General features: G+C 41.0%; 1 protein-coding gene across 2 annotated transcripts; it reads left to right on the plus strand.

The window, feature by feature from the left end:
* The first annotated feature begins 7217 nt into the window (after nt 1–7217).
* LOC118560192 lies at nt 7218–9049 on the plus strand. 2 transcript variants are annotated; one of them, XM_036131019.1, is made up of 2 exons: nt 7218–8257; nt 8366–9049. In XM_036131019.1, exons 1-2 carry the CDS (start codon nt 7238–7240, stop codon nt 8771–8773), a joined length of 1428 nt encoding a protein of 475 aa, XP_035986912.1. In that variant the 5' UTR covers nt 7218–7237; the 3' UTR covers nt 8774–9049. The 2 variants fall into 2 exon arrangements, with proteins under 2 accessions (XP_035986912.1, XP_035986913.1); XM_036131020.1 differs by having other exon boundaries at nt 7218–8242; nt 8351–9049.
* The last annotated feature ends 3576 nt before the right edge of the window (nt 9050–12625 follow it).

The raw sequence follows: 12625 nt of genomic DNA on the forward strand, positions 1-12625 counted from the left end.
AAAATGGACAATGAAGGACTATGACTGAAGCATCGGACAACCTTCGACAACAAACACAGATGAGTTCTGCAGACACGACTTCATGCATTTCACTTCAGATTTTCTTGTACACAATTAAAACAAAACACACATTACGAAACACATTAACATTATGTAAAGGTGAAAACTTTTAAAGAAGCAACTTTGGAATCATACAGCAACCTAATAAATTAAGTGGATATTATATCAACAGTTGAATAAATAAAGAAATTAATTGGTTTTCACTATATAAGCAGAGTAACCTGAACTTTTAAATTCAAATTTAATTTAATGAACATCTTAGAGTAAGCAGATTTCTGCCAATCCGGCAGGCATCAATAAAACAGTAACAAAAGGTTACTGGATAAAATGGATAAGGTTGCAATAGAATTAGCATAATGACACATCCTACTAACTAACATGGGTAGATTTAGGATTAAAGCATCAGTGTAAAATGGTTACAATATTTATGGAGATTTAGTATCTCTCGACTAGAACAAATAACTCAATAGTTTTACTGGTTGTTAAAACATCCTAGGGGGAAGAACACATAAAACAGAGGTTAGCTAATTGTTAACCTTTAGATCAGGATAATTTAATGGTTATCCTCTTACATACATAAAAGAGGTAAGATTAATTTAATTAGATTAAATTATGGAGACATTTTGGATCTGGTCAGGATTGCTGGGAGGCTGTGATAATAAAAGGGGAACAGCTTGAAGGTGATATTAATGAATGAAAGTTTTCTCTGAGGAACATTAAAGCAGCAAAAGACATCCCACATTGGAACTCCTGTTGTGTAAAGAACATCTTGAAAGGCACATAAGGTGAGATCATTACAATGAGAGACGTTCCACACAGGGGGGTGTGGAGACCCCTGGGGCATGGGACCCAGGGACGAGCTGCTGTGGTCTGGCCCTGTTGTAAACTTGACACAGCTGGTGGAACCAGGTTGGAACCAAGGGAGACTATGACGTGGTCCCACAGGTTACCTGACACCTAACACTGACTGTAAAGGGTTCTGGGTTTTCAGAGTTGCTGAAAACAGAAAGCTTCAGAGAACCTTAACCTTTCCTGACCAGGCACTCAGAACACATAGATCATAGATCAGATTACCAAGGCCTAGACAAATAGGAACGCAGAGACGCGTTCATCCAATAACTTCTTAATCAAAGTCCTTAATCCTCAGTTAAATAATGACAAATAATCACATGTGTGGTTTACTTTATTTTAAGATTAAATTGGGAACTAATTCTGATTTGCCTAAGTAGCTTTAGTTGTTCAACAATGTTAGAACGTTTTCAAAAAGCTCTCCTGCTCACTGCTTTGTTTTGAAAAACCTTGGCATCCTTGAACGGTAACAGCTTGGTATAAATATTTTGTCTTTTCTGTGCAGAACAGCACCTCATTTTCTTTCTTTTAGAAAAAAAAGAGAGAGAGAGTGAAAGAGGGAAAAGGCTTTCACTTGGAAAGGCTTCCTTTTTCTCAGTTTTAAAATAAAATGGGAAATGACATGAAACAAATATGTTGATGAAATTATGTTGCAGAGAACTTCAACTGTCAGACAATTAAAGTTAAGGCAAACATTGGATGCATTCGGTTAAGTATTATTAGGAAACTACTGCAAACACATTTGAACTTAAAGATTACTCTTTTAACTAATAATTAAATTGCATAATTCTGGGAGCTAAATAATTGTGCACGGAAATATCTTGAATGTGAAAGTGCTTGGAGGATATTTTTAATAAATTACACATGAATGGGGTTTTTGATAAGAACACTAATTACACCTTGTTTCTGTTCTCCAGTGGAAACAAGGACTCGTGTCTGCAGACCATCTTCACAAAGTGTTTTATTAGAGAGAAATGCAAAATAAAATGCTCAGTGCCCATCCAGAACTGAACACTTATTACCATCCAGCTCAATCGTCCAGCCTGCGAGGAGGAACCAAGAAGAGGACTGGGGATGAAGAAGCCAGAGAACTCTGATTTCTTATTCTTCAACGGGAGGAGTTGCCTGAAGAGACACTAAGCGCGATTAGATTATTTTCTGCCTTGTGCCTGAATGGCCTGAAGGCTTTCTTAACTTTGCGTTCTTGACATTTTGGACTCTTCTCATATTGTGTTACTGTTTGTTTAACTGCTCTGTTCTACTGACTTACTTTGATTTTTTGCGTGTTTAAGACATCTACACTGTGATGTCGCATTATGTTCAATATGGTTGTATGATAAAGAATGGAAACTGTTTGCTTCAGACACACAAAGACCTACGGTTTATGCAATTTTTTGCTTTGATATAGGAAGAACCAGGGTCTGATTGGCTCTAAAGTTCCTTTAATCTTAGCTGGTAATGGTAACTCCTAGTTTCAATAGAGGTACTTCTCGCTCAGATTGGCCGAGAGCAGGAGTTCACCTGGGGTCAAATCAGTTTTTATCATCTTTTAGAAAGGATGAATTTTTCTGGTGACAACGGCCCAGCCTGCCCTCTGATGCCCCTCAGTGGTACTCCTGGATTTGTAAGGTATGAAAGTGATGGATGATTGTCCATGGGAATGGTAAATGGAGAACCAAGTAAGGGGTTTTACAGGGTGGGGGAAGAGTAGACGGATTCGACCTTGGTTACTGAACAGTTTTTTCTTATCTAGTCTAATGTAAAATTCAAATAATGTGCACACAGGGACCTAAAACAGGCCTTACTTAATTAGATGAACCCTAAATTGTAAATAAAAGCTAAACCTTTCTTCTTGTGTGATACAACTCTATGAAGCATTCATGTTGTGGAAAATATTATTCAGCTGTACGAAAGATCGCGGTTGAACCAAAGGACTCTATTAATAAGCTGCTACTTTTTAAAAGAAAGAAAACATCATGAACGATTGAAGTGAGATGAGAAAAAGAGTATATTAAATGATAACAGGGGGAATGATAGAATTATTATTACTATGTCTACATATTTTATGTTATTTACTATTTTCATTTCATTTATCATATACATTTACTCTTTACTACTAAGAAGTTTTAAGGTTTTAAATCTCTCTCTTATATTTGCAGAAGGCCTGCAGAAAGCAGAGAAATATGTTGTGACTATGATAAGTGTTTTTATGAACTCTATTCAGCCATCTGGAGTGCTGCACTGTGTGAACTGCTTGGTTTTATCTGGAAGGTCACAGTTATTTTGCTTATCCCTACCCCTTAGATTCAAAATGGAACCAGGGATTCCCTTTCCTAATAAATAGAGAGGGGGCGACGGATTTGCTTCAGATCGAATTTGGACATCTGTATTAAGCATCTCCGTTCGATCTCCTTGCAAGATTATGTGAAAATCAATCTCATTGTTGTCTCTCCTTCTTGTGTTGTTAATGAATGTTTTAGGTGTTTGAACCTGACAGTAATGCATTTTAAATATTTTTATACAACTGTGGAAGAGCTGAATAAGGTCCTCTTGTGTACCCTCCACAGATTTCTTGACTGTCATCCTGACAGTTGCCTTTTCTCCTGTTTTATCAATTTCCTTCTCCTCTTTTACCCACTGGGTAAAATAGATGTTTGATGTGCTTTTGTATGCACTAGTTTCCATAGTTTACAATGTCATTTTTTGCTTTATTTTAGCTTATGCTTTAGAACATTGCCTTTTTATTTTAAGTTACTTTAAACTACTTCCACAGTTTAAGCCTTTGTTCACTAAGTTAAATGTTTTTTTGTATTGCTTTAGATATGAAAAGCTCCTTTTTAATTTGTTTTTCTTAACCCTTCTTTATTAAATTTGTTTTTACAAATTTCTAAGATATACTGAGGCTAGCACCAGTTCTTAAAAGGATCTTAGTCTTGTTTAAAGGCCGTAGTCCAGTCTGCAACCTTATCCGCATACTTAACATTTCTATTTTGAATTGATTTTTGTTTTTGTTTTTTTTGTTTTTTAAAGCATCCTTAAACCAAACTCTGCTTTTCTTATTACAGCCTTTCACGTGTGCCAGACTGCGATTTGGACGTTTTCCACTGCTACCTGCTGTGAAACTCACCTGCATCAAGAGCTCATAAATACACATACCTCTTAATTCTAAATTTATTTAGACAAAAACATAATCTACACATTTACACAACACAATTATTTTAACACAAAAACATACACACACACACACTGCTAAATTTGATTAACTTCTATCTTTCTATCAAGCAAAATATTTGTACTACATTTGACTTTATTTTTGCTTCTGATTTGAATAACAACTTTTCCCCCCAGTTCTCTTTTGCTGTGTGACAGAATGCCACGAAGAGGGCGTCGGTCGGAGGCAGCAAAGATCAGATGGAGAAGGATGGACCCTGAGCCAGATATTGCCAAGGTATATCAATTATACATTGCAGTATTATCTTTTTTTGTTCTCTTACCATTTCAGTAAATGTTGGTAGTTTTGGCCTTAGGCATGATTGCAAATATTTCTCTGTCTATAGCCCACGACACCCCAACCCACCCCACAGGCCTGGTCCCCCACTCAGTCTCCAGAGAAGAAGGTATAACTATCATTTTAGTTTTCAATGTCTTATTGTTGAATTCATTCTTTACTCATGTTACTCATTTCTGTCTTTAGAAACCCCTACTGATGGCATTCGGGCCCCCAGACCAGGTATGTCCATGAAAAATGTTTGCTAATTTATTTGCAACAAACAAATCCAGTTTACTTTGTAGATGATCTAAACGTCTATTTAAAAACATTTCTTTTGTAGACATGTCCCATGGTGTGCCAGGAGGAACCTCGTGGGCCATCGACCCTCCTTGGGTCTCGTATGTAGAGAACATTTTAGAATGTCTTTAATTCTCAAAGACCTGAAGGTTTGATCTTAACGTATGTGTCTCCAAACAGGTCAAGGGACGGGGTATCGGCATCGTGTCATGCAGTGGGGCTATTCACGCGTAACCAGGCGTAGGCGTAAGTTCGTGCTCCTAGGCGAGGCTCCAGAGAAAAAGGTATTATATATATGTATTTTTCTTTTTTTAAATTTTGATTTGAGGTATTGTTCAGGATTTGGGGGGGAAGATGAATGGGAGATTGACCGGTGCATTTGTGCTGACTCTGCTGTGAAATGGGTGCTTTATTGGTCCGTTGTGGTGAAAATAGAGTTGAGCCAAAATACTAAGATCTTTATTTAACTGTTGTTCTATGTTCCTGCCCTCATCTATTGTCATGAGCTTTGGGTTGTGACAGAAACCGCTGGGAACGTCTTGGGATTCCCCTGTAGCACATGGCCCAAGTAGTTGGGGCAGGGCCATATTGACCTCCCTACTGAAGCTGCTTCCCCCATGACCTGACCTCGGATAGCCATATCATAAAACTAATCTTAATGTTGAATCAATATCCATTAAACCTTTTTTTTAGTTTGCTCTATTGGTTGGCGATTCCCATTTGCGAGCTATTGTGGATGGGTTTGTCACCATGCCAAGGAGTACTTTGTCCTTAGTGGTGCTGTCTTCTCCTGGAGCCTCTGCAGACAAGTTGCGTCGTGAGTTACTGGATACGGCTCTGCCTCGGACCCCAGACGTCATCTGTCTTCTGGCGCCCAGCAACAACTTGAGTTCTAGCACAACCTTCCAGGAGGCGGGACGGGATTTCGACTCTCTGTTACATGCCATAAGCAACCTCTGTGCTAATGTAAGTTTATTACCCACTACATTTATTTCTAATCGATTACATCTGAAAATATGACATGTTAATTTGCTTCTTCTGTTTTGTTTGAAATTAAAAGGTGGTTGTTTTGGACTTCCCACCACGGCTCATCGTCGAGGAGAGGGAGCAGGCACTCCTGCGACAGGAGTACAGCCGTGTAGCAGCCAAGAGAAGTAAGTGTTGTAAACAATCTGTGTTTACGCTAAAACATTATGTTACCAAGTATAGCATTGTTATCTGGGGGAAAAAGAATAAACATTTTTTATTTCTTTTTTGGGAGGGACTGGGTACTTAAGTGGTTTTGTAAAACATAACTTTTATACTGAATTTACCCAAAAAACACTCTTTCATTGCCAAGTCTGTATAATCTTTCAACAATACAATGTTAGCCTGGTTGACATTAGGAATAACAATGTTTTTTTGTCTAGGTGTTCGGTACCTACCGATCACTGAGCACTTCCCTCTCAGCCACCTGGACTTGTGGAGTAGAGATGGTGTAAGTTATATTTTTTATTTTTAAACAACAACATTGGACTTACACTTCCTGTCTGTAATAAAATATTTTCTATAACTGCGTTTCAGGTTCATCTGAGTGACGCACCTGGGATGGAGGTTCTTGCTAAGTTGCTGTGGGCTGCGGTCTCCACACAACTTCAGTTAAGTGCGCCTATGTCTGAGTCTCTAGCTCTGTCTGCTTTTCCACCTCTATCGGCTTGTCCCCCCGTGTCATTGCCTGCTTGTCCCCCCGTGTCGGTGCCTGCTTGTCCCCCCGTCTCAGTGTCTGATTTTCCACCTCTGTCTGTCTCACCCTCTTCTGTCTCACCCTCTTCTGTCTCTGTTATGCGCCCTGTGCCGGCTTCTCCCCATGTCTAGGCCAGACATCCCTTCCCCAGGCTTGTTGTGGACGGCAAGGGGCCTGGTCAGAGTGTTTCACACCCCTTCCACGGAACTGTCGTCGGTGGTGGCCAGAAGGTACTCCATACATACTTAATTTCTTTTTTCGTAAAGTCTCTTAAGTTGTGATTTCTTGTAAATTGGCCCTATATAGATGAACTGTATTAAATTACACACATTGCACAATCTTTTTATCTTTAATAGTATTTTTTGTATTCTTGGTGTGTAGTCATAACAACGGTGAATAATAACACAAATACTGAATTTGTTAAATTTTCTTTTGTTACAGGCTTCTGTGTTGGAACCCTGTGTCAGAGGTCCACCTGTCCTGTCTGTGAGGGCTAGACATTCCCAAGCCGACAAAAAATATAAGTTTTCACGCAATCACCAGTGCACATGCATGGCTCTAACATTTTTAGCTTACCACAATGAGGGGTTAGAGTTTAACACAATGTTACTAGACAGAGTGATCATGAAAGGTGATAAACTTTATGTTGCCACTAATCAACAGCTATTGAGGGATGGAACTTTTGAAGATAACCACTTAACGCTTGAAGAGATGCCTAGGAATGTAATGACAGACAGAAACCTTTATGAAGTACACACAACAGGTTTAAGGGTTGGTCGTGTCTTTGCTCCTCTGAAAGCCCTCAAAGGTCTCGGCAAATGGCTTTGTCTCTTGGTGAAGAACTGCTGTGTCTATCAGAAAATGTCACCCATGCATTTCTTCTGGTGACTCCAGAGTGCATTGCAATTTTCAGGGACAGAGATTGCAGGTTTGGAGTTTTTGATTCCCACTCAAGAAATTCTGCAGGTCTGCCCCAACCCTATGGCACTGCAATAATGATGACTTTCAGCAACCGAACTGCCATGCTGAAAGATCTGCAACGGCTGTTTCAAAACCGTGGCCCGAATGCCACCTATGAGTTTGTACCAGTGGGTTTTGTCAGGAATAATCAGGCCTTGACATTTCAAAATGTTTCACTTCACCCCACACATGCAAATCCAACTGTCAGAAAACCAGAGAATGCTTTTAATGAAAACAAAATGCCACCATGGTTGAAAGAAATGGACAACGTTTTTGAGGAAGTTAGTCCAACAGCCAAAGCAAGTTCACCAGTTGGAAAACCAGACAAAGATTTAGATGAAGAGGAAATGTCTCCATGGTTGAGAGAAATGACAAATGTAGAAGAAATTGCTCCAAAAGTCCCTCAGGTGACAAAAGTTGAAAAAGCCAAGAGAAGAAAATTTAAGGACAGGCTCAAATCACAGCAGAAACAAAATACTACTACAAAAAATAGACAAAGTGCATCTGAAAAACAAAGATACAATAAATCCCCTACATTTAGGAACAAAAAGCTACAGGCTTTAAAAGAAAAATATTATCTTCAACAGTCCCAGAGAAGGGATCACATGAGAAACAGATACAAGGTAGATGATGCTTTCAAAACAAGACAAAAAAAGTTCAAATATAACTTTTTACTTGACTTCAGAGCCAGGCATAAATCATACATTGCTAAGTATAGAAGAACTCGATACAGAGATGATCCAATCTTCAGAAGCCAGGAAAAAGTATACATAAGAACTCGGTACAGAGATGATCCAGTCTTCAAAAACCAGCAAAAAGCATACATAAGAACTCGGTACAGAGATGATCCAGTCTTCAAAAACCAGCAAAAAGCATACATAAGAACTCGGTAAATAGATGATCCAGTCTTCAAAAACCAGCAAAAAGCATACATAAGAACTCGGTACAGAGATGATCCAGTCTTCAAAAACCAGCAAAAAGCATACATAAGGACGTGCCTGCAGCCCCCAGACTTGGCACAAGAAGTGTTATCTTATGGAGACGGAATTTTCAGCATTGCTCCTGCCCAAGGAAATAAACCTGTTTCCTTCTTCAGTGTTCCCAGGCTTGAATCCATGGCTTACCCAGTCCAATTCCCCACTGGAAGAAATACCTTGGATGAAGTCAGACGAGTCAAGCTGTCTCCAAGTATGTATTTCAATGTACGTCTTTTTTCGGTAGACACTAGGTTTGCGGCAGACCAGAGTTATCTTTCTTTGCTCAGTTTATCACTGAGACCCACATGGCCAACAGCAGCATGTCTATTCAAACACGAAAAGGAAAACCGACGACCAAAGATGGACGGAACATTTCCAATAAAATGCTCCAGGATAAAGAAGAGGTGGAAACACTGATCCACAATAAAGAGGCCACTCGTTTCATGCAACCGTTACAAGGCACTCCGGCTTATTGGGAAAAAGGTCTCTGTGATTTGCACGCCATGGTTCGGCAGCTTGGAAAACCTACCTTCTTTGTGACCTTCTCCGCTGCTGAAATGAGATGGCCACAGTTCATTGAGGCCATCAAAGCTCAGCATGGACAACAGGTAGAGTTTTCAGAACTTGACTGGAATGCAAAGTGCAATATTCTTAGAAGCAATCCAGTCACTGTCATGCGTATGTTTGACAAGAGAGTGGATGCACTCTTTACAGACCTCATTCTTCCCCCGGCGCAGCCCCTTGGACCTGTTGAGGATTACTTTTATCGTGTGGAGTTTCAGGCTAGGGGTTCACCTCATATACATGCGGTGATATGGATTAAGGATGCACCCGAGATGGAAGATCCGTCATGTTGCGATCAGGTCATAAATTTCATCGACCGCTGCATATGCTGTTAATTGCCCGATGAAACCGCAGACCCCGAGCTCCATAAAATTGTCAAGGAGGTTCAGATGCACAGCAGAAACCATTCCAAATCGTGCAAGAAACGAAACGTTGAATGCCGATTTGGATTCCCCAAACTACCCATGGAAAGAACCACGATCACTGTTCCTCAGTTCGATGTGGATTTGGAAGATGACGAGAAAAACACAGAGCAAGTGTCAGAAACGGAAGTTCTGAAGAACTCAAAAAAATCCACATCCAGACTTATCTCTAAACTACAAACTGAAGCTAAGAAGAAGCTGAAGCCAGTAAGGGATTTACTAATGGACGAAAAAACATCTTTCAAGGATTTGTCGGAGCTACTCCAGGCTTGTAACATGACCAGCCAGGAATACAGATATTATGTTGACGCTCTCACTTCTGGCATGGTGGTAATGATGAAGCGTAGCCTTGAGGACATTTGGGTCAACGCTTACAACCCCATTCTCCTCCGTGCATGGAATGCCAACATGGACATTCAGTATGTGCTTGATGAGTACAGCTGCATCGAGTACATGATGTCCTACATAGCCAAGCCAGAGCATAAAATGTCACAGTTTCTCAAGTCTGTCATTGAGGATCTGAAGAACTCAAATGTCAACCAACGGGATGAGATGAAGAAGATCATGCAGGCTTATTCAAAACAACAAGAGGTCAGTGCTCAGGAGTCTGTAGCCCGCACCTGCAGTCTACCTCTTAAGAAGTCGTCATGTAGTGTCATTTTCATTCAAACAGCAGAAGACGCTGTGAAAATGAGTCTTCCAATGAGCAGACTCAAGAACATGGGCCCAGATGAGAAGGATATCTGGATGAAAGGATTGCCAGACAAATACATCAACAGACCTCAAACTGTGGAATTTGAAGACATGTGTCTAGCTGTATTTGTATCTGAATACAGGGTCTTGTACGGTAGGCAAATTAAAGGACCCAATGCAATCCCTCTCTTAAACGAAGCTGGCTACATCCAGAAGAGAACAGTGGGGAAGCCAGCCGTCATTAGATTCACTCGTTTCTCTGAAAAAAAACAGCCAGAAAAGTTTTACAGGCGGCTCCTGAAGTTGTACTTGCCACACAGGAGCGACGAAGATCTCAACAATCATGAACACCCTTCATATGAATCATTTTACAACAATGGACATCACCGTAGGTGGCGTGTGAAACAATGGGTGGACTTTAATCGCAACAGGTATGAAGGACATGGGAAAAAAATCGACAAGATCATGGAAAAAATGGAAAGGCAAGGACCAGTCCGGAATGCTTGAAACACTTTTGCGCCTGAGGTTGAAGTGGACCGTTTGGAATGTGTTGCGCAGCGACCAGTGGTGGAAGAAGATGAAGAGCAGGACCCTGTTCCAGATTACCAAATGAATGTATCCCTGCCAGCAGTTGAAGTACCAAGCCTAAGTCCTGACTTTGTGAAACAAATGTTCCGCAGTTTAAATCACACTCAATCATCCATATTCTATGCAATTCGCCATTGGTGCCTGCTGCGTGTCTGGGGTCAGAACCCTGAACCATTCTTTTATTTCTTGACAGGAGGAGCTGGGTGTGGTAAATCGCATGTCATCAAATGTGTTTACCAGGAGGCAACTAAGCTTTTGCATCAGCTTCCTAGACTTCGTGATGTCGGTGACATGTCTCAACCCACTGTGCTCCTGACAGCTTTCACTGGGACTGCGGCATACAACATTTAAGGCAAAACTTTGCATTCCATCTTGAAGCTCCCCAAAAGCTTGAAGCCACCTTACAAGGGACATGGAAATGCCCTGGATGAGGTCAGAGCAGTTCTTTCCAATGTGGAAATCTTGATTATTGATGAAATCTCTATGGTCTCTAAAGAACTATTGGCATATGTTCACTGGAGATTTCAGCAGATCAAAAGAAACACAAGGCCATTTGGTGGGATTTGTGTTCTTGCGGTAGGAGACTTTTACCAACTGCCCCCTTTGGGAGCTTCAAAACCTCTTTGTGTCATGGAGGATGGTGTACTTGATCTCTGGAATGAGAATTTCTGCCTGGTAAGTCTTACAGAGATCATGCGACAGAAGGATGACAAACTCTTTGCTGAGCTGCTTAACCGGCTTCGTGTCAAAAGGAAAGCTGATGATCTCAGCAAAGAGGACAGAACTTTGCTGATGCAGTGTGTTGCAGATCCCAAGGATTGTCCGTTGGATGTGTTGCACATTTTTGCAACAAACAAACAGGTGGATGCACACAACGCTGCAGTGGTTGCCTCGTTAGGTACAGCTATTGTTGATGTTCACGCAGAGGAATACAGGAGAGAAACAAAAACAGGAAACATGATTAGTTTGGGCAGATGCGTTAGGGGCAACAGTCGAGATTTGTGCGACCACATCCAAGCTGGATTAGGTATAAGAGTCATGATAACGAGGAACCTGGATGTAGAGGATGGCCTGGTGAATGGAACCTTTGGAACGATAGCAGACATTGTTACCCACACCAATGACGAAACGATAACTTTGAAACTAATCGGACTGAGACTGGACAATTCCAAGGCTGGACGTACCAAAAGAATGCGTGGTAAACCAGACGACTTGGTTCACATTGAGAGATTCGAGGAACAATGCAGCGTGAGAGGAGTGGTGCGACGACAGTTTCCACTTAAATTGGCCTTTGGGTGTACAGCACACAAAGTACAAGGGATGACCATGCAATCGACAGTTGTTTCTTTAAAACGTATGTTTGCACCTGGCATGGCGTATGTGGGATTAAGTCGTACAACTTCTTTGGAAGGACTTAAAATCATCGATTTTGATGAGAAAAAGATCTACGCTGATGAAAGAATCACAGCGGCCATGGATACAATGAGGCGAGCATCGTTCTCCAACACCAGCCCCCTCCTGCCTTTCCCATCAAGTCCTCAGCACACTACATTGAAAATCATCCACCACAACGTCGAAGGTCTTGTATGTCACTATGACGACATGAAGCACCATCATGAACTGGGATTGGCCGATATTCTCTGTCTTACAGAAAGTAATTTGTTTGGATCTTCTTTTCCAGCTTCTTTGAATATGGAGGGTTATTGTTTGTTTGCGCGCAACAGACACGTCTCCTACTCTAGCAGAGCCGACATTGCTACCAAGGAAGGGGGGGGGGGGGGGAGTAGCAACTTACTGCAGGAGCATTCTTCAACCTGAGGAACGCAGATACTTTCACAATGTTACAGATCTTGAATACAATGTTGTCATGGTTTTCAGATGACGAGCCCACATGCAGATACGAACGGGAGGCAATGCACAGTTTAAAGATCTTTATTAAAGGAAAACAGGCAGGTCTATGGACGGAACTACAAGTGACTCGGCTGGGTCAGAACGTCACGGC

This window comes from Fundulus heteroclitus, unplaced genomic scaffold, assembly GCF_011125445.2.
Source record: "Fundulus heteroclitus isolate FHET01 unplaced genomic scaffold, MU-UCD_Fhet_4.1 scaffold_40, whole genome shotgun sequence".
Lineage (NCBI taxonomy): Eukaryota > Metazoa > Chordata > Actinopteri > Cyprinodontiformes > Fundulidae > Fundulus > Fundulus heteroclitus.

What these genes read in the sequence shown, in the direction of transcription:
- LOC118560192 (XM_036131019.1), top strand. Translation starts at nt 7,238, where the DNA reads ATGGCTTTGTCTCTTGGTGAAGAACTGCTGTGTCTATCAGAAAATGTC. An exon ending in AAAACCAGCAAAAAGCATAC is followed by an intron (nt 8,258 to 8,365) that starts ATAAGAACTCGG and finishes CAAAAAGCATAC; the next exon opens with ATAAGGACGTGCCTGCAGCC.